General features: G+C 42.6%; 1 protein-coding gene across 1 annotated transcript; it reads right to left on the bottom strand.

The window, feature by feature from the left end:
* Nucleotides 1–253: 253 nt before the first annotated feature.
* Nucleotides 254–27171, bottom strand: LOC116316878 (dapper homolog 1-like). The gene is made up of 3 exons (XM_031735524.2): nucleotides 26478–27171; nucleotides 9666–9792; nucleotides 254–2232 (listed from the first exon to the last, which is right to left on the bottom strand). The coding sequence occupies exons 1-3, from the start codon at nucleotides 26748–26750 to the stop codon at nucleotides 629–631; spliced, it is 2004 nt and encodes a 667-aa protein (XP_031591384.1). The 5' UTR covers nucleotides 26751–27171; the 3' UTR covers nucleotides 254–628.
* Nucleotides 27172–27180: the final 9 nt, after the last annotated feature.

Below are 27180 nucleotides of genomic sequence, written 5' to 3' on the forward strand. Positions count from 1 at the left end.
ATATTAATGTACTTAAGCTCTGCTCACACGTGTCTTTGATTTACACACAGCACCATTTTGGGTGAGTAAAAGTAGGCACATTCAGACAGCGAGCTCACCAAAACCTTTGAAACTTGGTTTCTAGTGAAACCTTGTTGGTATGTTGTGCCTTAAGATGAGTAGTGTTGTGAAGTGAATTTCACAACACTACAGACACAGTCTATAATGTTGTGATTTATACAACCAAGTCCCAAACAAAAATCTTGGTCTCACATTAGGCCCTTTATCATTTTAATTTGTGTCAGGCTAATTCAAATGAAGACATACATGGTTTGGAATATGATATACATGTGCATGCGTGACAGTGTTTCAGGACTTATCTGACCAAAGACAAGGAGTTTTTTAGCGTGAGTCATCTACTTAAGACTTCTACTATCATGGAAAATGTCATTTATACATCTTACTTTTGAAACAGAGATTGGAGATGCATAGATGCATAGAGTGACAGCCATTTCCTTCATTGCTTGTTGAGACTAAAACCCATTCATGTCCAAAATCAGTTCATTAGCATTTCCATGTAATATGTCATCACTGTACATAAACTCAAGGACTGCATCTCATGTTACTTCACTTTGGCATTTGTTTCACTTCATACAGTGGTCATTACTTTCAGTGAACCAGTACGGAAGCGCAAGATCTTCTTTTTAAGTGCATGTGAGGCCTTTATCTTGACAAAAGCCTTAGGCTGCAGAGGTGCTCCAGATGGAGCAAGTGTTGATGGGAGGGAAAGTCTTGGGGGTAATTGCTGTGGCCAAACCAGACCACCACTTTCATCTGAATCACTGGACAAAGAGCTGGAATCTGGAGAGTCAGCCTCACTCATGCTTGACTCAGACTCTACCTGACCTGCGTGAGAATAGTCATCAGTGGCCTGACACAGTTGCGCTTGGTCCCTTTCCAACTGAAACTCCATGTGCTGATGATGGTGGAAATGGTACGAGGTTGTGGGGTAAGCATATGATGTGTGTGTAGGACGGGGTTTACGTGTGCGCCTAAGACAGCAGTTTTGGTTGGATGTTGAAGAGCTTTGCACAGGTATTGTCACAGGTGGCTGATCAGCTTCATCTTGGCTGAGCTCCAAAGTGGACAGCGAGCGCCTGTAGCTACCGCTACTTTGTTGCTGCTTTTTGCTTCTGGGTTGATTACCGCGGCTTCCCCTTCCAGCATTCCCATTTCCACTACCATCCCTCTCGACTGTATTAAACTTGCGGTCTGGAAACCTTTGTAAGCTATTCTCTGACTGAGACCTGCACGCCTTCTTCCCTGGCTTTCTGCTGCCACCACTTCTGTCTTCATTTGATCGACATTTCTTTGGGCCTCCTCTGTACCTTGGGGGTTGGATATGAAAAGCCGTGGGTTGCTGCTCCTGATGATAGAGTCTTTCTGGAGAATATGTACATCGGTTGGATTTGGACACCCCAGGACCTTTGTGGTGGTTGGTGTGGTGATGTGCATAAGCTCGGTTGGAGGTCCGACAAGGCTGACCTGGAATATACTCTGCACTGACCAGATGATCTTCGGGAGAAGATGGTTGAGTAGACTTTGCTGCTGCTGCTGGAGGGGACTGGTACTTGGGGAGATGTTGGGATAAGTCAGGCTCAGTAGTGCTGGAGTCTGGTTGGACATCTTTACAAGCTGGATAGTCAAGCAGCATCATGGAGGCTTGCCTGGGTTTGGTATAAAGCCCCTTTTGCTGGAGATGATATGGGAGTGGTGGATCTTCAGTAGGCCCTATCCTAAGGTATTGCTCCTGATCTAGGTTATGGCCAGCCTCTGAAGCAATTCCTTCTGACCACTGGGAGGGTGCAATGATCTCTTGAGAAGACTCCTGTTTTGGTAAATGTTGCTCATCCTTTTGGCACAAACTACTCTGCCTTACCACATTAACAACTCGGGCATCATGTGCCAGGCTCGTACGAGGCTTTGAGGGCCGTGTGGGTAGAGTTCGTCGTTGAATCACTCCAAATATGTAAGTCTCAACCTTTTGGGTTTGTTGATAATCATACAGACTGGGGTCAACTTCTTTCAATTTCCCTACAGCACCGGTAACGATGGCATGTCTTGTCAGGGTGGACATATATGGTTTTTTTGTCTCTTTCTCACCACTCCCCTCAGGGGCTGAGAGGGAACATGGGGTCACGGGGTAGCAATTCATTTCAGAAGATCCATTTTGCTTGGCTACACGGGCCTTCCCTAACAAAAATAAAAAGCAGAGGCAATACATATGATCATTCTGATGTCAGTTCTCACTTTAATGAACATTTATCTGGAATTATGAATCTTGACCATTGCAGATAAAAAGGAAAAACTATGGACCAGTGTGACACTTATAATTGAAACCATATATATGTGGTATAGATACACAAACAATACAGTAGTTTTCACTCAATAATCTATTAACCTTATTAGAGGAATAATATGCCTAGACTCTTCCATGTGCTTAAACTGCAAGGATTTTTTTTTTTTTTTTTAAAACATCAGTGTGATAACCATTAAACATGTCTACACCAATGTTTTGTCTTTATTTTACAGCCATAAGCTAAATTTTCAGGTGTCAAGACAGGCTAGGGTTAGACCTAGGATATGAAACCTTTTATGTGCAGTAACTTGAAAAAGGCACCTTTCCACAAGAGCGGAATTATTAGAAAACCGATAAAACTGTCTGTCGCTCTATGTTATAGATGTGAAACTGAACTGCTTTTGAAAATATGATACAATTACAGTTCTAAGAAAAGCTGGCATGTATGTCAAATGTAAATTAAAAACAGAATCTTATAAATCTATAGAGAAGATGTTTAACGTGAAAAAATGTGGTCATTTTGAAGCTGATGGCAGCAACACTCGCCAAATGGGACAGGGCCGTGTTCTCCTTTTAACAACAGTCCATCAGTTTCTGGGAATAAATTTCTTCACAACTATGGAGTCAAACTTGTCTGAAAGGGCTGACAAATGTGTATGATATGATCCACAAACACAAGCTAAGATTTACAAATGTTTGCAATGATTTGTGAGTCATTTTGAATACTTGCAAACTTGTGCTTCAGTCCGATGACAAATACAAAACAATCTGAATGTATGTAAATCGATTTTACAAATCCATAAATAAAAACCTGAACAACTACTGCTGTTCAACTTCACAAGCCTGGTCGTTTTTTTAAAAATGCTTTCTGTGGATAGCTCATCCTGTGGATAGCTCATCATACACACCAACACATACATTTATCAATTATACTGTAGATTAATGTATGGTAAATGTATGCTCTGTAATTGTGCCCCTGCATAGGAGAACACAGCATGACAGCACATCCCTGTGGCTTATCTTTATCAAGTAAATGAAGTGAATGTATGCTAGCTTTCTGTAAGCACTATGAATATAAGTATGATCCAGCTAACTGTAGCTGACCTGTACTACCGTTTAGATTTGATCAGTTTTGCTTGTTCCACTGCACTGTACTGAAACAACAAACAAAAAACCCAAACACAATGAATGTGGCATATGTAATTCTAAAATTTGTCAATTTTTGTTTACTACAAATCTTTCTTCTAATTTTTGTTAATCTTAAAGACTAAAATGGAGTGAAATCACCTGTATAAAGCTGAGGTGTGTCAAATGATCATTTACCATATCGTCCATTTCTTCTGACAGTGGCACCCAAGATGGCTGAAATAATTTAGGTTGTATTATGCATCAGTTCAAAGCGATAATTAGTGTTTACTGGCTCATACAGTGCAGTGGGAAGCAAAGGATGTTTCATTAGCTGGGACCACATCCTTGGTAACGATGGGCGATGAGGGATGAGGAAGTGTGAAATGGTGCTGCGGTTTGGGGAAGGCCTTGAAGGGGACTGGCGACGGCTCTCGGGCCGGGCAGATCCCCATGTACTAACGAGAAATGAATGAAGGAAAGGAAGAGAGGAGAAGAGGGAAAAATGGGGGGAGGGGAAGGGTGGGGCATGAAAATGAGAACAGCAGGTATTGGAGAAGGGGGGCTTTTATAGCCTGAGGATGGAGGGGGCGTGAAGGAGGAGTGGTCCCGCTCCTGAAATTCAGATGATATCTCCACTTCACTAGCTGGGACCACATCCTTGGTAACAATGGGCGATGAGGGATGAGGAAGTGTGAAATGGTGCTGCGGTTTGGGGAGGCCTCGAAGGGGACTGGCGACGGGTCTCGGGCCGGGCAGTTCCCCCAAGAAGGCATTCCCTACAGGAGTGAAGACTGGGCATTACGGAGGTCTTGGAGATTGTTGCGAATGTATAACTGGTAGGCTTGTGATGACCATCGACCCAGGAGCTTGATTAAGTGGTCGGGGATTCCTTTGTGGGAGGCAGAAGTCGCAGCACCAATGCAAAAGGAATGGCCAGAGAAGAGATTTGGAGGAATCCCAGAAGACAAGAGCACTTGGCGAAAGTGTGAGAGGAACCATGACCCGGTCAGGACGTGGCCAGATTCGGTGATGAACAGTGGATCTGAAGTTAAGGCGTGCTGAGATTTTCTGAGGTGGAGGTAATGGGTTAGTGATTTGAAGGGACTTAAAGGTGAGTTTATTTTGAAGTAGTATATAGGCGTGGGGCCGCCCAATTGATTGGTTTTACTTCGTTTGAGGGAGAAAATGAGGCAGTCTTCAGAGACTGGTTGGATGTCGCTCAAGCACGGGTGAAGAGTTTTTCGAAGAGGATTTCGAAGATGAGGAGGTGAATTCGGAACAAAGTAAGAAGCCGAAGAAGGCGAGCAGGAACATGGCTTCGAGTGTGCGTGCCAGGAAGTAGTCGCTATACTTCAGCCGGAGGGTAGAGATGCAGCGATGTAGGCGATCTGAAGTTAGGGGTAAGCGGTGTAGGGTCGTGGCAGGTGACTGACGCTGGAGACCTTTGATGAGTAATGATATCTGGGACAACGTAATGGTTGGGCATGGCGAAGTTTGGCAAAGAAATTGATGCTGCTGAGGTATGTCTTTATGGTGGGAATTTTGATGCTCAGAAACCGGAAGGCATTAGTTATGAAGCTTGAAACTGTTGCGACGTCGAATGACGGGCAGGTTGAAGTTATGATGGAATGAACGGAATGTGTTCCAAGCGGTCCAATAGGAGGACAGTGTGCTTGCTGCAAGAATATTTATAATCGCTTCTTGGGAGATGCTGATGAGTTCTGCGATGATAGGGTTTAGATCTCGAACATCGTGGCTGAAAATGGAGGAACTGGGGTTGGAGCTGCCTATGCGTGGGGCGCCAAGGCTCTGAATGTCTGGAGGGAGAGACGAGACAGGGAGTCAGCAATGGAATTGAAATGTCCTGGAATGTGTTCTGCTCTGATTAGGAGCTGGTGGTTGACTGATTGCCACGTGAGCCGCCGCATGAAGGGCATGATGGATGGGGAATTGCTTCGGCTTTTGTTGATTATGTCGACTACGGCGAGGTTGTCGGACCGAATAAGGATGGATCTTTTTGACCATTCGTGGCCACACAGTAAGGCTGCGATGACTACCGCAGATAGTAGATTTTGTAAGTGGCTGACGAAGGCAGGAACCGATCGTGGATATATTTACGGAGGAGGCCAAGCTGAAGAGAACCACCTTCCGCCGTAGTAGCCCCCAAAGCCAGCAGAAGGTGGGTATTTGAGATAGTAGTCGTCACTGGGGATGAGGCTATTTATGCTTGGAATCTGACTGCCGTGGGGAGCAGATTTTTTCTGGTGGCTATGCCCAGAGGGTTGATGCGAAAGAGGGGGAAGGGAGGTTTGGGGAAGGGTCCGATCATGAAACCCTCCCTGACTTCCTTGTCGAGCAGGCTGTCAACGGTTTCTGGGTCTTTGAGTGCTGACTGCAGGTTTTTGCAAGCGCAAGAAACCGATGGCTGGGCGACGATCCCTGGGTGGAAGCCTTCTGAAAAACCCTTCACTAGGAAGTTGACGAAGTTTGGGTTAGGGTGATTTTTTAAGGCGTCTTTTAGTGCCGGAATGTGGATGGGTGTGGAAGCTGACATAGGTAGTCATGGCTTGGTGGGGTTGTGGGGGCATGCGGGGCGGGAATGGCCGTTGCCGCAAAAGGAGCAGCAGTGAAGATAGTGGCATTGAAACATGGAACAGCCGGAGTCGTTACGTCTCTGTATAACGAGAAAGCAAGAGCAAACTCGAGCGGAGTGAGCTCTTTTGCCCGTGAAGGGGCTGCACCACGTATGATGATAGAACCGTCGTGACCATCAATCACCCTGGGAAGATCAGGCTGCGTGAGAGGAGGGAGAATGAGCTCAGCCAAATCTACGTATTTACCGGCGATGATTTGTTGGCGATGGTTAGCGGATACAGGAGAAGGCTTTGGAGCCGGTGGGTTGGGAGGAGGAATTGCCGAGGCCAGCAAAAACTAGACAGTGTTAGCTTGAAAAAATGGACCCTGGGCTAAAAGGCTAGGCCAGGTGCAGCTCTGAACTTCACCGATGGGAGGAGGAAAGGCTGCTGGGTTGGAGGGATGAACGGTCAAACGGCTGGTTGTAGGAATGTTAGTTGAAACATGATGGGAAGGAGCAAAGGTGAGGGGACCTGGCAACCCGGTGCCAAGATTAGCTGCTGTGTTTAACAGAGGAGGAATAAGAGGCTGGGAACCTAGCATCCCGGTGCCGAGGTTAGCGGCAGAGTTTAGCAATGGAGGAATATGTGGCTGAGGGCCTGGCAACTCGGTGCCGAGAGGGTTTGTTGGGGCGAGTTGCTAAGGGGGGATTGGAGAAAGCAGAACTGGCAACCCTAGCCAAGTGTCACACTGAGTGGGAGGAGCAGCTAAGGAGGGAGCATGCGGAGTGGTGGCGAGCTGCGGCTGTGGCTGGCTGGGTGAGGCTGAAAGGAGTGAGGAAGCGTCGTGAATGGAGGCGCTAGCTTCGTTTGTGCCCGGAGGAGGATTAACTGTGTTCGGTGAATGAGAGCAGGAGCACTGAGATGTTAAGAAGAAACGGAATAATGCAGCCTTGTTATCGGATCAGTGAAAACGGATGCTCTTTCAGAACTCGTTGGAGACAGGCGACGGTCCAGTCAGAGATCTTCGTGGGCAAAGAGTCTTCGGGAGACCTTACCAGAGCATGGGAACAGCGGCGCAACCTCGGAGTTGAACGCTGAGATGGACCGTGTTTCCGGGAAGCTCCGCGGGGCTGGAGACGTGCCTCAGGGCGATCTGGAGTGGAGCTCTGCCGAGGACTTTTACTGGGAGTGGATCGTCCTCTAGTAGCAGTTCGAAGGTTGTAGTTTTGCGGGGAAGGGGAGAGACCGGAGCCACTGTATTGTTGAATGGAGCGGAGAGAGGACTTCCGGGGAATACGAACGGCGGAACTGACGGCTGCGCAGCGAGGATGGCTGCTGAAAGGCGTGCCAGACGGGCCGGCTGTAATCGGGCACTCCACGGCGGCTTCACTAGGAAGATTAGTTTGCAGATCCCAGCCTGCCTGCGGAAAATCAGGTGGAGAAAGAGTTAGGTCTTGGTCCGATGAGCTGAGTGACGGGGAATCCATGGTGATGAGCCGAAGGGTGAGTAGGAATCAAGCTCTTAGAATTTGCGAGGCGTCTGAAGACAAGGGGTATTTGCATGAGAACAGCAGGTATTGGAGAGGAGGCCGGAAGGGGCGTGATGGAGGAGTGGTCCTGCTCCTGAAATTCAGATGATATCTCCACTACAAGATGGCAGCCAGGGAAACACTCTGAAGGTCAACATGAATATGAAAATGGGCTCTTCCTGTGTGTTTTTATTAGTTACTAGTATTTCGGACACATTTTAAGAGTTGCACTACATGTTTAAATTGTGAAATAAAGTCATTTTTTATACATATGTGTATATATTTTCCTTATGAATTAAATTTGACTTTTTCAGGGTTTTACTCGGTCATTTGCACCTCCACTGACGAAATTAGGCAGTTTTTTCTGAAAAATATTATTTCCTGACCCTGCCATTTGTCCAAAACGCCTGCAAACCTGTTGATGTCAATTTGTTTTGTTATATGGTGACCCTGTTCAGTCCTTCTGAACTGAGTCGTTAATGGGTCTGTGTGTGTGTGTGTGTGTGTGTGTGTGTGTGTGTGTTGTTTTTTGTTCATTTAACAAGACTATATCTGTATAAAAGGTCCCAAGTTCATAGGCTAATTCTATTTGAGTTCTTATACAGGTGTTTGTAAGTTTATATACTGTTCATTTAACGTTTAACCTTCTGTTAGTTTGAGCCAGCCCACCGTCTGGTGACGTCATCCAGTTAGTAAGGTGGGCAGTTTAGTGTCAGATAAGAGGTGGATTGGTCCGATGGGATGTGATGTGTGCGTGAATAATCACAAACCACACATGCACACCTGTGTTTACAGCCACAGGAACTGAGTCGTGAGAATAACGTGCCTCAAACCAAACCTCAAGCTGCTTCTTCTGTACTCTGGGACAATTTGGCCTTCAGTGGTGTTCTGGCCGACACACCAGGGTGACCATAGTGCTAAAGAGTAAATCAGTGGCACAATGCTGTGTGTTCCTGATATCTCCACTACAATATCTGTTTTTGGCTTAGTTGAAGAGGATGGTGTGAGATTAACGTGTCTTTTCCTTGGACCTCCAACTGCAGTTGTTGTTGTTGGTGCTGATTTAAAAGCTATACTGATGCTATTGATATTACTGATTATGCTTTTGCACACTAGTAATTCTCTTCGCATCTATTTTCCAGTCATGGTTGTGAGTCTACTAGTCTCATACATATAACAAACAAAGACCTCTAAAATCATTCTGTCTTCGTTAAAAGTAAACTGTAGTACTTACACAGATTAGACCTAATGACCAGCTGCCAATTATATTGTGTTGGTCCCTGTGTTGCTGCCAAAACAGCAAACATCTGTGATGTACTGTGTATTTTGACACCTTTCTATCAGAACCAGCATGAATCAATGAGGCTTGGCTGTCACTGGCGCTGGATCACCACTGTTACTGTTACTGACACCCGCACACTAGTAAAATCCCACAAGAGCTGCAGTTTTGGAGATGCTTGTTGGAAAAAACTGACCTTTGAGTGTTTGAAGGGCGGAGCCCAAAGGAAGCAGGGTACTGATGTGATTGGTCACTTGATGGACCAGTGTACCTCAGTTTGTGGCAGCAACATTGAGCTCTGTTAGAAACCATATTTCTTTACATTTTGGAAAATGAAGTTTGCCAAATTAACTGTCAACACGTATTGTTTTCCGTGTAGCAGTGGAAACGCTGACAGCTGCTACTGGATTACTTTAATGCTAAAGTAGAGTTTTTTTCTTCGTGTGGGCGCTGCTGTCCGAAAAGTCTAGATTGACATTAATAGAATTTCATGCTCCCATGATCTAAATTACTCACAAATGCATGCTTTTGTGAGTAATCCACACACAAATACAAAGTAATTCAAACACATGGAAAACTGTACACATAATTCCATATTGGAACATAAGCAACAGCTCCAGTTTGAATTTGACCTGTGACCCTTTGCTGCATGTCTTTCCCCCTCCCTCTCTTTTCTGTCTGTTCTTCACTCCTAAACTGTCAATAAATTAAAGTAAATAAATATGATTTTAAAACTTACACAAATTATTGTATATTTCAATCTTAGTTTCCAGTTCTGGATCATATAATAGACATTTGTGAGCCTTTCATTTTACCTGAAATGACTTGGCTGGCATCCAGATTAGTGGAGTCTGATGATTTGACTTCACAGTCCACCTTCAGCTCTGCCACCTGCTCTTCTAAAGATGCACTTAAACCCCAGGGAGTAAACTGCAGACTGCTCTGTAATACACACAGAAAGAAATTCAAATTGTCAAAAAAAAAAATCAAAGACTGAACATTCATTCTAATGCTGTGTTCTTCTATTTGTGTTCACACTTTATGTCAAATTTTCTTCCTATACAGAGGCTACTGATCGCCGTGGTGTATATTAAACGTGACAGTGGCTTTGGCATTCATGGCTTTGGGCTGCCACAGCAGCTCTACATGTTTGCTTTGCTAGTTTTATGCTGAACACCCTTCTTGATGCAACCAAGGGACCCTATAATCATTAATAATATAAGTTAATTTAATAATTTAATAATTTTTTGAATTAAATGAAGTTATAGGAATCTCTTGGAATCTCATACAACTACTCCCTAACTGCAGAACTCTGTGAACAGATGTAAAAATACTTTCCAGTCATTCCCGGGATGAGAGTGGGTAGAAACAGAGCAGTGACCTAGACATTAACAGACAGCTACACCCACAAACGCTTACTATCACAATTAAACAATGACATTTACAAAAACAGGTACCTTATAGCTTAACAAGTGAACATACAGTTCACTTGTTATAAGAAACATGGTTTATTCACAGGAAGTAAACATTTAGCCAGTATGCCATTGTAGGCCGCAAAATGCAATTTTTGAATTCTAAAGTTTATAGTTAATTTAGCTTTCACTATAAATAGAGGCCCTAATAATAATAATGCTGGCAGTAAATTGAGTCTTTCCTATTTTTGCAGTGCATTTATACCACCTGAGGCTGTCACCTTTGTGATAAACCCCAACATTTCAGGAGGACGTCCTGGTCCTTTGGATGTAAATTTCTCCACTTTTGTGTGGATTATTGCAAACATCTTGCCTCCTTCTGTTGTTGTTATCGGCTCTTTTGTGATTAGCAGATTTGAATGTGTCCCCTACCTTAAGAAGACTGTCCTTCCCATATTGTTCTGGTGGTTTATTGAGGGAGGGACACAATCAGACCTTGTATTCAGTTAATCATAAACAGAAATCTAGTTTCTGGTTTGGTAATTTCTTATTTTAAACAAGCATTGGTGCGTCCTTTGAATACAAAAAGTCATCTCAGTAGATTCAAATTTTCACCCAATCTTTAATCTCCCTCTTATTTCAAATAAAGCTCCTGTTCTCACCAGACATTTGTGGGATTATTGAGATATTGCAAGTTTGTTTTAAGGATTTTCACACCACAGAATCTGTTCTTAGATTAGTTTTTAATGGTCACTTTAGCTACTTACCCTGGGGACTTGTTTATTTTAATTCTTTTTTCATCTTTTGGTTTTGTTTGACATAGTTGACCACAGGATTCTCATTTCTTGCCTTGGTAACTTGCACTTGAACATCTATTATGCTGTTATGCTGATGATTCCCAAATCTACCTGCCCCTGAAAGAAAATAATGACACTTCACTAAAACTATTGTGAAAATGTCTCAGTCACATTGAAGACTGGATGACCTTAAATTCTGTTAAACATTAATAGGAACAGAACTGAAGACATGACACTTCTCTTTTACACCTTCATATGCTCTAAAATGCCACTGCTCATCGTTTACTGGTCTCTCTGAATGGTTTTAGACTGATTTTAAGATTTTATTATATGTTTTTAAATCCCTTAAGAGATCAGCAAGATCTGCTGAAGTAAACAAATTAACTCCTTATATTCCTTAAAAGTCACTGAGATCTGTTGTCCAGTCACAAAGACTCAAGCTAAGAGAAGGGGGGAAGGAACCTTCTCAGCCACTTAACTGCTGACCATAATATTTAATTACAGAGATTAGAGCATGTTGTAGGTATCTAACAGACACCAGTTTGTTCATGTAAATGGAGAGTCCTCTTCACACACTGAGATTAATTATGGAGTTCAACAGGGTTCAGTGCTAGGACCAATTCCGTTTACATTATACATGCTTCCCTTAGGCAGTATCATCAGAAGGCAGACAGAAGGTCCTTCAGCTAATCCAAAATGCTGCACCAAGAATACTATCAGGGACTAGAAAGAGAGAGCAGATTTCTCCTATACCAGCTTTTCTCTTAAATCCAGAATCAAATTTAAAATCCTGCTCATCACTTACAAGTCTTGAATGATCAAGCCCCATCTTATCTTAAAGATCTTGTCTTAGTAAATTAGGACCATATCACCCCATTAGAGCACTTCACTCTCACACTGCAGGCTTACTTGTTGTTCCTAGGGTATTGAAAAGTAGAATGAGAGGCAGAGCCTTCTGCTCCCAGTTCAGGTTCAGAGACAGAAACACTCTATGCCTTTAGGCTTAAAACTTCTTCTTCACTCATCTATTTTCACTCACTATGTGTTTACAAACCACTCTGCATTTAACAATTATTTATTATTGATATCTTGCTGAATTGCCAAATTTCTCCACAGTGATGTGAGGGACCGATAAAGTCATGTAGGAAACGATTACTTTATGTTATTGCTGCTAAAAGTGGTTGGTTATGCTTAGTTTTTAGACATGAACGTGCTAACGATGTCTACCAACGTCCCCAGTCATTCAAGTCGAGAATGTCTAACTTAATATGTTCTATAAATACATACTGCATAATTTGGGTTCTTTATTCTTAAAGTCAAAAAGAGACAGCGCAACAGGGACGGTGGACGAAAAAGCATGACAAAACCTTATGTGTAAAAATTGGTTAGCACTAGTAATTTCTCACTACATGGTCTAAAAGGTTCAAATTCAAGCTAATTAATGTTTAAACCTGTGCTGCATGTGCAAAATATGGCTACGCTCCATGTGGCTCTGTTTGTTTCTTGATTATGTTGCATGTCTTTATGGTGCGTTTGCATGAGGTTGTATGCACATGCACATACATGAGTACTACGAACAGCTGCTTTTCCTCATAGTCATGACTTTCATCATCAAATTTCAGTGAAAACTCAGAGGTCATGATCTTGTGTTTTCAACTTACTAATTCTAACCCTAGATCACACTGTGAAGACTTTCACTAGCAACATGTCTCTTCCCCTCTGATGACATGGTCCAAAAAATAAATAAATTGTGGCCACAAAATATTACTTCGTGGGCACGAAATGGGTATAACGTGCCCACGAAATACTGTTTCAAGGGCACGAAATAGGTATAACGTGCGCACGAAATGCTAATTTGTGGGCACAAAACACTTGACTGATAACCGTGATCCTTCCCAGGCCTTTGCAGTTGGTTGATAATAAAATCTATCCCGGTGTCCAGGTCGTACTTACGTCTGTAAAGCAACTGTCATCCCGGTTCCAGGGACTCGGGGTCCGTGAGCAGTATGGACTATGATGATGATGATAATTATTATTATTATATTATATGGGTATTTTCTGCTCTGCTGCTTTTCCTGCGCTCCATGTTTGTGTTTTGGCAGGTGTGTGTGTGTTTGTGGGCGCGGTCATGACAGGCACCTTCAGGCCTGGTGGGTGTGGCCCTGCCAGTTGACCGGTCACACCCAAGGATCTCCACACACACCTGGCGCCGATCAAGCCTCGTCAGAGGAGCTACAAAGCAGTGTGTCTGTGAGCTCCTCGACGCTGGATCATTGAGTAACTACCCGTCAGTGTTTCCAGCAAAGTCAGAGCATGCTAAGTCTATCGGCTGCCTTTGTGGTTTTCCAGCAGGAGTGCGGGAACTGGAGAGCAGCGAGCACAAGTTTCGCGGGAGCGGAGACACGGAGCACGGGCACTGAGAAGGAAAAAACGGCATGGGAGTTGGAGACGCACGGGGAATTTGTGTACTATTTACTCCACTGTAAATAAACGCACTGTTTGCATCGCAGAGTCCTTCATCTTGGGTCCTCCTTCCCCACACACCCACGGTCTGCCACACAGACCGTGACAGCAACAGGGCTCTCAATATCCTGTTTAAATGTCTCTCCGTAATAATGGTTCCTTGCATTGCCAGGCTTTTCAAAATGCATTTGTAGCTCATTCCCAGCCTAAAATAAAACTCAATCATACTGTCTCTGTCCATGGTGTATAGGTTTAGCCTACTCTTATGCTTAAGTCTCTACGCAGCTGTCCAGGAATTGTATCAATATGATGTGCGCACGTTATCTATTTCGTTGCCACAAATGCGTAATTCGTTGCCACGTTATACCCAATTCGTGCCCACAAATTAGCATTTCGTGCGCACGTTATACCTACTTCGTGCCCTCGAAATAGTATTTCGTGGCCACAAATAAGTATTTTGTGGGCACGTTATACTATTTCGAGGGCACAAAGTAGTATTTTGTGGCCACAATTTATTTATTTTTTGGACCATGTCATCAGAGGGGCTCCGTACTTCCCAATTACATGGTATGAAAGCAAGCCCAGGGTTCATTAAATGAAACAGCTGGCAGTCTGCAAGGTGGAAAGGTATCTGAAATTGGCAATTAAAATTTCATAAAAGAAAAATGCATAGTGATACATGTAAGACACAAAAACATAAAAGGATGTATAATAAAAATGTATAAAATATTAGGATGTGAATTAATTCTATTAATTCAGACACAGAAGGAACAGATGTGGACACGCCCTTGTGACCATGAGTAAAAGTAAATCGTTGATGGCAAATATATTTGAAGTTACTTTGTGTCATAAGTACGTTACGTTCCCCTAAAGGGTCCAGGCGATGGGGGAAAGCAACAAAAAGTGTCCAGGTCGGAAAAAGGAGGCAGGACGGCAAAAGGGTTAAATTAAAGAGTTTCTATTAGTAACTCAGCTAAAAGAGACGGACAAGCTGCTATCACCATTTTTTTAAAAAAACAAAACTCAGGCATCGGTCAGTAAACTGAAAAGTAAGTTTAAAAAAAGAGTTTAGTCCCCAGCACTCCTCTCCGAAGAGCAGGAGTAAACAATCACCGAACACAGCTCACTAGCTGAACCCACCAAACACACACAGCTCACTAACTGCAAAAACCAACATGGCTCTCTGGCACCAGAGCTCACCTTACTCTGGCCTTATGTACCTTTAATTGCTGATGGGAGCCAGCTGTACAAAAGAAAAAGGTGTCACCTAAGGCAGGAGAGACGGTAGGACACCCCCACAAAGGCAACTTCAGGAGGAGGCCCTGCTAGGGCTGTAACAAGTGTCATAATAATGTTGTATGTAATAATCAGAATTATTGTCTGAAGGGCTAGAAAAATGCCATACTGTTTGCTATACTGATACACCTGATATCTCCAAAAGTTGATTCTGTTCATCTGGACGTAGCGTTTTCAGTGGGAGAAACGTTTCGTCACTCATCCAAGTGACTTCTTCAGTCTCAGCTGACTGCAGGTTTCCCCAAACCTTATAAACAGTACATTTGCATAATGACTGAAACCAGCCCACTGAAGGAACAATGGGCTGGGAGGTCAGTTCCTTAATCATAATTATGCAAATCCTCATGACCATTGATCAACAACCACTGATCAATGGCCATGAGTACCATTCACAGAGAGTTGGGGAATGGCTGCAATCACAGCATTGTAAGATGGTGACAGGTGTACCCTTAGGCCCCCTCCTCCATTCAGAGATGGTCTTTCCCTTTTCACATAAATGGCCTCCTTGACTCCGCGCTCAAACCAGCGTTCCTCCCTGTCCAGGATGTGGATGTTTCATTGATGTGGATGTTTCTCTACTCAAAGTGGAAGACAGGTTTGCTCTGACTGATTTATAGTCAACTGATCTAAACAGGACCTTAGTATTTTTTAAGTATAACTTAAAAGACTTCATTATTTTCATTAAATTATTTTAATTTACTTGTTGATATTTTTGATGAGCTGCCTTAGATATTGTAGACATCCATCCATCCATCTTCTTGATGCATTCTCAATCATCCAGGAAAGTAAATCTCCAAAAGTTGAATCTGTTCATCTGTAACATAGTGTACGCTGTTAAGTGCCAGGAGGATTGCCAGGATTTATACATCGGGGAAACCAAACAACCTCTAGCGAAGCGGATGGCACAACACAGAAGAGCAACCTCATCAGGCCAGGACTCTGCAGTTTATTTACACCTACAGGCCAGTGGACACTCTTTCAACGATGAGGATGTACACATCCTGGACAGGGAAGAACGCTGGTTTGAGCGCGGAGTCAAGGAGGCCATTTACGTGAAAAGGGAAAGACCATCTCTGAATCGAGGAGGGGGCCTAAGGGTACATCTGTCATCATCTTACAATGCTGTGATTGCAGCCATTCCCCAACTCTCTGTGAATGGTACTCATGGCCATTGATCAGTGTTCTTTGATCAGTGGGTTTTGGTCAGTGATTGTTGATCAATGGTCATGGGAATTTGCATAATTATGATTAAGGAACTGACCTCACAGCCCATTGTTCCTTCAGTGGGCTGGTTTCAGTCATTATGCAAATGTACTGTTTATAAGACTGGGGAAACCTGCAGTCAGCTGAGACTGAAGAAGTCACTTGGATGAGTGGCGAAACGTTTCTCCCACAAAACGCTACGTCCAGATGAACAGATTCAACTTTTGGAGACATCCATCCATCTTCTTCTGCTTATCCGTGACCAGGTTGGAGGGGCAGCAGCCTAAGGAGACAAGCCCAAACCTCCCTCTGCCCTGGAACCTCCTCCAGCTTGTCCAGGGGAAAAACCAAAGAGTTCCAAAGCCAGCTGAGAGATATAATCTCTCCAGCATGTCCTGGGTCTGCCCCAGGGCCTCCTTCTGGTGCGACATGCCCAGAACACCTCACCCAGGAGGCATCCTTGTCAGATCCCCGAACCAACTGGCTCCTTTTATGTGGAGGAGTAGTCAATCTACTTTGAGCATATCCCAGATGGCTGAACTCATCATATCTCTAAGGGAGAGGCCAGCCACCCTTCAGAAAAAGCTCATTTCCGCAGCTTGTATCAGCCTCTCCCCAAGCTGCGTTCTGCTTGGCCTGCTGGTACCCAGAGCTGCCTCCAAAGTCCCACAGGCTAGCCAACCTGATAGGACTCCTTCAGCCTGATGGTTCCTTCACCTCTGGTGTCCTCCATCTGGTCCAGGGGTTACCATTATGACAGGCACCGATCGCCTTGTGTAGGCAGCTCAGTGCAACAGCTTCAGCAGTGGAGGGGCTGAACATGGTCCATCCAGACTCAATGTCCCCAGTCTCCCTTGGAATGATATCAAAGCTCTGCCGGAGGTGGGAGTTGAAGATCTCGAGGACAGGGGCCTCTGCCATGCGTTCCAGGTCTACCCGCACTATACGTTTATGCACCCAAGTTCTATCCAGCATCCTTCCCTGCCACCTGATCCATCTCACCACCAGGTAGTGATCAGTTGACGGCTCAGCCCTCTCTTCAGCCTAGTGTCCAAAATATACAGTCTTCTCCTCCCCTGGCTCCCAACGAACACAAACTGCCGGGCCACCAGGTGCTGGCCCTTGGGCACCCTACCCAGGCCTGGTTCCCGGCCAGCGACCCGGTAACCCTATTCCAGGCAGGGTAAAATGTTTCCTAGATTTTCTGCTCACAGGGGTGTTTGAAATAAAAACACTCCTTTTTAAAAACAACGACGGAATATTATGTAAACATTTGATGTTTAAATTTATATTTGTTCATATTTTTTGTGTCTGAAGTGATATGTATTAGCTGTTTCACACAAGCATGTATACAGTCACTTTAATTCTTTCTTGCTGCACCAACAAGTTAGATGTCCATTTATTTTTAGAGTTAAGAAAGTAATGTGCTATGGAGTATCACTGCAAAGGCTCTGTAGGTTGTTGTTTATTCATATTACATTTACTGTAGTTACTCACACAGCTACAGTAAAGCTGTAAATTACATTTTTGGTGTTTTACTGTACATATTGTTCATATTGTTTTAATGTTAATCCAACAATTTGTTTTTTCAGTACAGGTCAGCAAGTTCTCATACAAAGCAAACGTTATGATCCACAGAAGGAATGCGTTCCCTAGAGTTTTCATCTTCTCTTGGATTATCTGACTCATGTCTACTTGGGCCCTTACATTGAGTCTTGATTGCTGAATAGAATAACTGTTGCACTGAAACAATAACAGGAGAACTAATTTTTTTAAAATCTCCTTTTCCCTTCAGAAGTATTCAGCTAAATAATCTGATGTGAAGTGCAAACGATAGACTTTGCTATGTGTGGCAATAGTTCAGTTCTAGTTGAACTAGTCATGAAGAATACTTGTGAAGTATCACTCGGAAAGCCATGGAAATTAATGGAAATTACTTTATTTTAAAGATATTGAGCACTTTTCTTGCTTATGAAACACAAGGTTATTCTAACTGTATTTCACACTTGTGCCATATTTCACACTTGTGAATATGACCGTATCCTAAAGGTTTAATTGGCTTAAAGCTATACTCTGATATGAAAGTGTTGCTTTTATTTATTTTTTGAGCAGTGTGTTTTAGTATTGTACTATACAAAGGATTTATGTGTGCATGTGTATGTGTACACATGAAAAAAATTAAACTGACCTTATGTCTGGAGTGTATTATATAAAAGGAGCTGTGTGTGGGCCAAGCAGCTACTCATGTGAGACCACACTGACTCAATGGTTGCTTATGTCTTCTGTGTGTGTGTGTGTGTGTGTGTGTGTGTGTGTGTGTGTGTGTGTGTGTGTGTGTGTGTGTGTGTGTGTGTGTGTGTGTGTGTTGAAAGTCTCCCACACACTCCCTTGTCTTTGCATAGACCAGAGGTTCCCAAAGTGTGGGGCCCGCCCCCTAGGGGGGGCGCAGAGCCATTGCAGGGGGGGCACGGTATGAAAAGAAAAAAGAAAAAAAAAAAGAGCGCTTGGACACTGTGGACAGGTTTTTGATGGGGCTCCCACACAAACGCAAAGCAGGAGATGAAGCATCGCCAAATATGTTTCCAAACCAACTTCCTTCCAAGCCAAAGACTAGAAAATATGTTGAAGCATATCTTCCCTTTGGCTTCACCTGCACAAGTGCCAAGGTAGGTCTCCCCTGCAAAATTAGTTTCCCTGCGTCGGGAGCAGCGCTGGGCTCTCCAAATCACGGACAAACAGTATCCCACATTCTTGATTTTTAGTTCACAAACACTTCTTGTAATGACTAACTACTCCTGACATTTTGGACATGTTAGCTCTTTATGCAGTAAAGTTACAGTGGGATACAAATAATATCAGGCTGATCCTGCAGTAATTTGTTCCCCCGGTTCAAATCACAGACAAACAGTATCCCACAGCTGTTTTTATTTTTGAACCCATTTTGCACAGAGAGGCATTTTTTGAAAAATGTATTGACAGCAATGTTGAATATTATTACACAGGAAAAAAAACCCAACTATAAAATAATTACACTGTGATGCGAACATTTTTCTTGTAAAAAAGGGGGGCCTGGCATAAAAAGTTTGGGAACCACTGGCATAGACCAACATACAGTCATGTGTGAATGAACACACATGCATCAGTAACATTGAGCAGCGTAGTACTGACCATTGGAGGGATTCTACAGGGACTGAAATGTAACAACATCCCAGAAAATGATCTCTCTTTATATTCTAGTTGACTTCAGTTGGATTCATTAATCATGCAACCACTGAAATCATACTTTAGAGAAATAACTGTATCAAGTTTGCAGTTTTCTTTCCAACTTAGTGTGTTTTTATGTCATCCAGGTAAGGGAATCCCAAACAGTTGATACTGCTCATCTGAATGTAGGGTTTTTAGTGGGAGAAAGGTTTCTTCACTCATCCAAATGACTTTTTCAGTCTCAGCTGACTGCAGGTGACTGCTGACTGAGTATATTTGCATAATGACTGAAACTAGCACCACAGCCCATTGTTCACCAGTGGAGAAGTCACTTGGATGAGTGATGAAATGTTTCTCCCACTAAAAACACTACAATCAGATGAACAGAATCAACTTTTTGGGATTTCCTTACCTGGATGATTGACCACGCATCAAGACATTTTAACCTAGAGCTGCCTAAAGCTACGTGAGTATGAGTAAACTTAGAACCTAGAACTCAGAACTTCTATTATCATTGTACAGTTGCTTGCACAATGAAATAAGGTAGCAAGACCACAAAGGTGTGAAAGTAAAGAAAACAATATACAGAAAAGAAGAAAAAAAACAATATAAGAACACTATGTACACTATATATGTTTTGGTTACAGGAAGCATTGGGGGAGTGTGTTCAAGGCCATCGTAATAAAATATATAAATAATAAATAAGGGTGGAAGGGCTATGGTTGTTAAGGGATGGAAATTGCACATCTGCCGTAATATTGCACAGGAAGAACAGAAACACAAAAAAGCAACATAATAAATAGCAAGAAGCAGCAACAGAATTACTGTCAACACTCTTAATTTGCATTTATTGTACTGACAGCCCATGGGTAGAAGCTGTTCTTTAGTCTGTTGGTTTTGCAACTGATGGATCTGAACCTTTTTCCAGAGGGCAGGATGTTGAAGATGTGGTGGTTAGGATGGAGGTGGTCTTTTATAATTGCGCTGGCTCTGTCTAAGTTTACCAGCTTAGCTATAAGGATGTCTAGGATGATGGTATTAAAACAGGACGTAAGATGGCTGATTACAGGAACCACCTGAGATTCAGCCTCAGATGCAGACAAAACAGGATTACTCCTAAAAGTTTAATAATTAGCTCTTCAGTTAAAGGCTTCCGGGCAACTAAAATCCTCCAGAAGGGACAGAACCACCTGTGTAATGAACGGGGGACACAAACAAATTTTACCATTGATGTGCTAAAATCTAAAGAGGAGCGGATCTGACAGAGACTTACAATACTTCTAGTTGAGAATACTCTTCAAAAGATTTTTGAATTCACTGACAATGCTTGTCTTGTCTTATCACAGCATGAAAAGTCTAAGACCAGGCAAGAAAGGAAGTATGACTTACTTGTTGTGCATCGGAAACCACAGCAAAGTACAGTGTCCTCACAGACCAGAAGGATACCACACCAAGTTTTGTGGACAAGTGGGCGAAAAATTTGTCTGACAGACTCACCCAAGCAGACAAAAACATCCCTGCAAAAGGGTTGAACATTGCTGTGATGTCGAGACAAATGCCAGTAGTGGAACTGATCACAGCCACTGTTACGGCCGGTCTAGGGGACCCGACCGCAACAAGAGGAATGATCCATCCCCTGCTCGACCCCAAGCAGCACATCACACCATAAGTTAAAATATGAAATGGTTTATTTACAGACACGAAACAAAAATGGGTTTCACAGGAGTCACTCAGGCTTCGGGGTGGACCCACGCCAAAATAACAAACAAAAGGAAACTAACTCAGGGGAGCGACTGCTTACCTAGCCCCAAAGAAACATAACCAAACAACAATCACTTACCCTCCCTGACTAACTAAACATGAGAAAACTGTGCCCAACTGAAAAGGCAATCCACCCCTACTTCCTCCTGGATTCACAAAGCAACACAGGGCATGTCACAGCCCCAGCCGGTTGGGGTAAAACCGAGGATGGATGACGGCGTCCTCAACCGCGCCGTCTTATACTCTGCCTCCAGAGCAGCATCCAATCCTGGCACACCATCTTCGAGATCCACCACTCCTGGAGGCGCACCTGCACACTCACATTTACATGTCAGAACCCCAGCCCACGACGGCAGCCGTAACAGCCACAGAAACAGCAATTCGAAACAATAACATTGCAGAAGCAGAGCAACTGCATACGAAAATTTCGGCCTTTCTAACCAATGCAAAGCCCCCAGCATCCAACATCAGCATGGAGGAGAGGTAGGCACTCACATCCCTTAGTCATAACAACATTATCAAGACAGCAGACAGGGGTAGGTGCACAGTTTTGCTAAACCAGAAAGCCTATGAAAAAATGTTGTCTCTGTTTTTGACAAAAGTACTTATGACCTCCTGAAACAAGACCCAGGAAGTGGTTACAGGAAGAGGGTGATAGATTATCTGAAGCAGTTAAAACAACACAATGCTACTGACCGGACCTCATATCACAGGCTATACCCAGGCGAATCTACACCACGTCTGTATGGTTTACCAAAGATACATAAACAGGGTGTACCTTTAAGACTGATTGTCTGTATGATCAACTCTAAGTTTTTGGCTTTGATCCTCAACCCGCTGGTAGGCAGCTCCCATTTTACTTTTAAATACTCCAGGAACAACAAGTAAGCCCGCAGTGTGAGAGCGAAGTGCTCTAAAAGGGTGATAACGTCATTAAGATAAGATGGGGCCTGATTATTTAAGACCTTGTATGTGAGGAGCAGGATTTTGAATTCTGGATTTAACAGGAAGCCAATGAAGGGAAGCCAATACAGGAGAAATCTGCTCTCTCTTTCTAGTCCCTGTCAGGACTCTTGCTGCAGCATTTTGGATTAACTGAAGGCTTTTCAGGGAGTTTTTAGGACTTCCTGTTAATAATGAGTTACAGTAGTCCAGCCTGGAAGTAATAAATGCATGAACTAGTTTTTCAGCATCACTCTGAGACAGGATATTTCTAATTTTAGAGATGTTGCACAAATGGAAGAAAGCAGTCTTACATATTTGTTTAATATGTGCATTGAAGGACATGTCCTGGTCAAAAATGACTCCAAGGTTCCTCACAGTGTTACTGGAGGCCAAGGTAATGCCATCCAGAGTAAGAATCTGCTTAGATACCATGTTTCCAAGATTTTCAGGGCCGAGTACAATAACCTCAGTTTGATCTGAATTAAGAAGCAGAAAGTTAGCGGCCATCCAGGTCTTTATGTCTTTAAGACATTCCTGCAGTTTAACTAATTGGTGTGTGTTACCTGGCTTCATGGATAGATAGAGCTGGGTGTCATCTGCATAGCAGTGAAAATGTATGCTATGTCTTCTAATGATGCTGCCTAAGGGAAGCATGTATAATGTAAATAGAATTGCACACAAAGAGGTTTCTTGTTGTAAAAAGGAGGGTTTTTCTTCCAACTGTCACCAAGCTAAATCTGTCGTTACAAACCTGGGTTTTAAGATGGACAGTGATTTTAAATTAGACAGTCAAATTAGGGCTACTGTCAAGTCCAGTTTTTATCATCTAAGGCGCTTGGCAAAGATAAGACCTATTTTATGCAGGCCGCATCTTGAAACGGTAATCCATGCTTTTATTTCATGTTGTTTAGATTACTGTAATGCACTCTATTGTGGAGTTAGTCAGCATCTTCTCTCTCGTCTGCAGCTGGTCCAAAATGCTGCTGCACGACTTTTAACCAGAGCTCGTAAAAGAGAGCACATAACTCCCATCCTGGCTTCACTCCATTGGCTGCCTGTATATCTTAGAGTTCATTTTAAAATTCTCATGTTTGTGTTTAAATGTTTAAACGGTCTTGCCCCAACTTACCTCTCTGAGCTTCTGCATCCTTACTCACCCCCCAGGTCTCTCAGGTCAGCTGACAAGCTGCTCCTGGAGGTACCCAGGTCCAAGAGGAAGCTCAGAGGGGACAGGGCCTTCTCTATTGCTGCTCCTAATCTGTGGAACAATCTTTCCCAGCACATTAGAGAGGCCCCTTCGCTGTCCACTTTTAAAACACGTCTTAAAACCCATTTTTACTCCTTTGCTTATGACACAGTCTGACCCTGATTTTATTGATTTTATTGTTTTAATCTAATGTGCTGATTTTATTGTTTTAAATGTAATTCTCATCATCATTTTTTTATACTATTTTATTATTGTTTTTGCTATTTGTGCTAATTTTATTTATTTTAAATGTCATTTTAATAATCATTTTTCATATATATATATTTTATTTATTTTATATTATTATTATTATTATTATTTTTCTTATTTTTTAACATGTTTAATGTATCATTTTTGGCATGTCAAGTGTACAGCACTTTGTGTTCAGCTGGGGGCTGATCTGAAAGTGCTATATAAATAAATTGCTTGCTTGCTTGCTTGCTTCTAGGGGTTCATCTGATTGTTCGGGTTTGTATATGTGTATATAGTACCTTGAGGTGACGGTTGTTGTGAAGGTGAGGCAAGGTTTTAGTCTCCAAGCAAACCACTTTATACAGGCCTTATCTCAAGATAGGTATCACTTGAGTAAATTTGAAGGATCATATTTGACCAAATTTATCCAAAGTGCACAAACTTCATCGTTCAAAGAGGGCATTTGCTACCAATATATTTGTATAGTCATTTCTGTAGTTGCAGTGTGGGTGTTTTATAAAATAAAAAAATCAGTTTTATTTATTGTTGTTTGTTGATTTTAGGTCAGTATGTCATGTTTTCTTGCTGTTAATTGTGAATTCTGGGCACAGACTTGTATACATAACTGGTTATAGGGTTTTAATAAAATAAATCCTATGTGGGAATGACTGGTTGGAAGTGACAATTTATATTTATTAGACTTAAAATATAACTGGTACCTTAGGATCTGCAACCTCTACAAGTTAGCACTATCTACAGGCTTCAGGGTAAACTCTGCTCAATGACGCAATTAATGTTAAACGCAGCGGTCCCAAGTAATTCGCAGCCCTACAGTGTAAATTGTATGTTGACCCTGTGTAATAAATAGATATCACTCTATGCTGGTGGCAATCATGACTTACAGGACTTGTGTTTCTGTGGCAGCTAGCTTGTAGTGTGATTACACTGCAGAAACTGCACAGCTATTACTTTTTGATTTTGAAACTTCACATAAGTGATTTGTCAGATCAATGCACCTCCATTCCAACCACACCAGCAGAGACTTGCTGCTGTGTTTGAGCAACCCTATTTGGTGTGAAATGTAGGCAAAACACATATATTAAAATTGAGAATGTTTACATTTGGCTTGATACACAGATGAAAAAAGCCTGGAACGGAGATTGTGCATTTGTGCTGTCATTTTAGCATACCGGTACTAACTATAAACACTTATATGTAGACATTCCCACAAAGGCCACACTTTTGGAATGCAAGTCACTTTCTGAGGTTGTTATCCTTGGAAATTTAATGCACTTCTTCTCGTTCCTAGACACGACTCTGATATGATTAACATAGTTGTTAGATAATCCAGAGTGCATTCACACAGACACGCTACACATTATGAGTTCACATTGCCTCATGCCCTCTCATTAATCTCTTTACACACTGGAGGCCACTGTGAAGGTTGCTCTGTTTCTCCACCTGCTGTCAGCTGTCACATGGCTGTCAGCAACTCCTGCTCACTAATAAACATATATACCCTCTCTTCATGCATACACATCATTTTTTTCTCAGTCTAGTTGTCTTTGTTCCCACATTGCAGACATAAGGCCTTTTTGTCCCTTTTTTCCAGTACTGCCACACGCATAAACAAATACACATTCCCAAGGGAGCAAGGGGTGAATGACTAATTTCAGCATTAACCTCTATAAGTCCCAACCAGTTCAATTATGTATAATATGAAACCAGTATGAAGCCATAGTGCCACTGCATTAGGTGTCATGGTTTAGGAATTAACCGATGATCTACATAAAAAACACAAAGACAAACGAAGAGGCAAATGTTCAAGTCACAATATCTTCTCTTGGGGTTAGGGAAGAGTGTTGTGTGCAACCTTAAGAGCAGTTTGGACATTTTCTAAATTCTCTAGATAGACAGAAAAGTCACAAGATGGAACTATTTGTTTCTTTACAATCAATCCCTGTATTCCTAGTGTTCCTAGTTTTGTGCAAAGTCATATAAAAAGAATTATATGGCATAGTTGTAACATTTAAACTATTTATCCCGAGTCGGACAAACTCCACCATTCACCATGTAGCACGTCTTACACTGTTCACTGTCAAAGTCAGCAGCTCATCTCCTGCATCCTTTTACAGGAGGACATTTGTCTCACTCATGTTTTAAGCGCACACTAGATTTATCCATAGAAATGGCAACTACTTGTCTTTCAGATGTTACCTCGTTTCAGTAAGAGTTTCAAATTTGCACAGAATGAATATGGCTCTTTATGATGTGAAAAACAGTGTCTTATACTTCAAACTACAAACTGTTGTTGACATCTTTACATTTTTTTAATTGCATCTTTATTTCTGGAAGTGAAAACCAGGACAAAGTGCAGCATCCTTGGAGATAATAATAGTGCATTAAATTCCAAAACTGTAAATGATTATCCAATGCTACATTGTGCTGCAATATATAACACAATGTATAATTTATAATGATATAAACATATAAAAGGAACATCGTTGGTATCTGAATGAGAATCCAAACTGCATCCTGAGGCCACAGAACAACTTCTTATCTGCTGTTGATTCTTGGAATTCATTTTAAAGAGTCAAAGATGGTTTGGTGTAATGCCAAAATAATGACCTCAGTCTTCATGTGAGAAATGATTCAAACTCAACAGACAGATCTCTGGATAAGCCACTGTGTTCAGCATAAAATGGATAATGTAATGAAGCTCTCCCAAACTGACCAAAAATGGTAATGTATGCCTGGCTCTCCACGTTTTCATGCACTAACCGCACACAAAGAGCAGCCACCGACATTTTTCGCATACTGACAGTTCTTGGTCGTTATAGTTACCATCGCAATGTAAAAGCAAGAAGCCATTTTAAAGCCAATTAATCCCTACAAGTCAGCACAAGTAAATGGTAAGAAACGAGCCATGGGTATTAGCACTGCACACCTCTACAACCCCCCCCCCCCCCCCCATGTATGGGATCAGCTGTCTTCATATGCGAACTTTTGGAAAACGGATCAACTGAAATCTAAACTAGCTGGCTATCACATCGGCTATACTAACTTTAATATTAATTTAGCTAATAAGCTAGGACAAATAGAACTTACATGGTGGAGATTGAGACCATAGCTTTCCTTCCCGTTCGGTGCGTCCATAGCACAAAGTTCCGAGCATAGAGTTCCCCAAGCCGGGCCCCCGGTTGACGAAGGGTCCTTGATCCCAAGAGCGCACAGCACCCTGCTTTCCTGTCTCTGTTTGAGAAGCTCAAGCTCACATAACCCGGCCAGGCTGGCTTGCAACCGCTCTTTATTCCGACTGCGCCCCGTTTTCATGTGTTGAGAGAACGTTTCAAAAGAGTCTCGAAGGTCTTGGAAAGACATCACAGAATACCGTTTTCCTAAAAATTCAAGCTGAATGAATTCCCTAAAAGTCTGACTGTCTCTTCAAATTCTTCGAATACCTGTTGTGGAACGGTATCCGTTGTCTGTTTGTGCTGAAGAAGTCACTGCTTTAGCACTCGGTCCCATTCCCCTCCTCTAGCCTGCGCTCTGCCGGACAGTCTCACTTGGACAGCTGTTGGCGGAGCCTAAAGGAATGCTGCTGGGAATCCTGCACAACCACAACTACGTCTCATACTCCTCAGTGAATGCCTCATTCCAAATAAAAACAACACTCCAAGATAAAGAGCAGACATAGACACGTTATATTACTGCGATGTATTCCTGTGAGTATTCCAATGTATTTTAGGATGATGAAGCGGTTGTATACGCCGCACTAGTTTTGCACACTCAAAACATCTGGAGGCAGGCC

The sequence above is a fragment of the Oreochromis aureus genome, linkage group 10 (assembly GCF_013358895.1).
Source record: "Oreochromis aureus strain Israel breed Guangdong linkage group 10, ZZ_aureus, whole genome shotgun sequence".
NCBI classification, from domain to species: domain Eukaryota; kingdom Metazoa; phylum Chordata; class Actinopteri; order Cichliformes; family Cichlidae; genus Oreochromis; species Oreochromis aureus.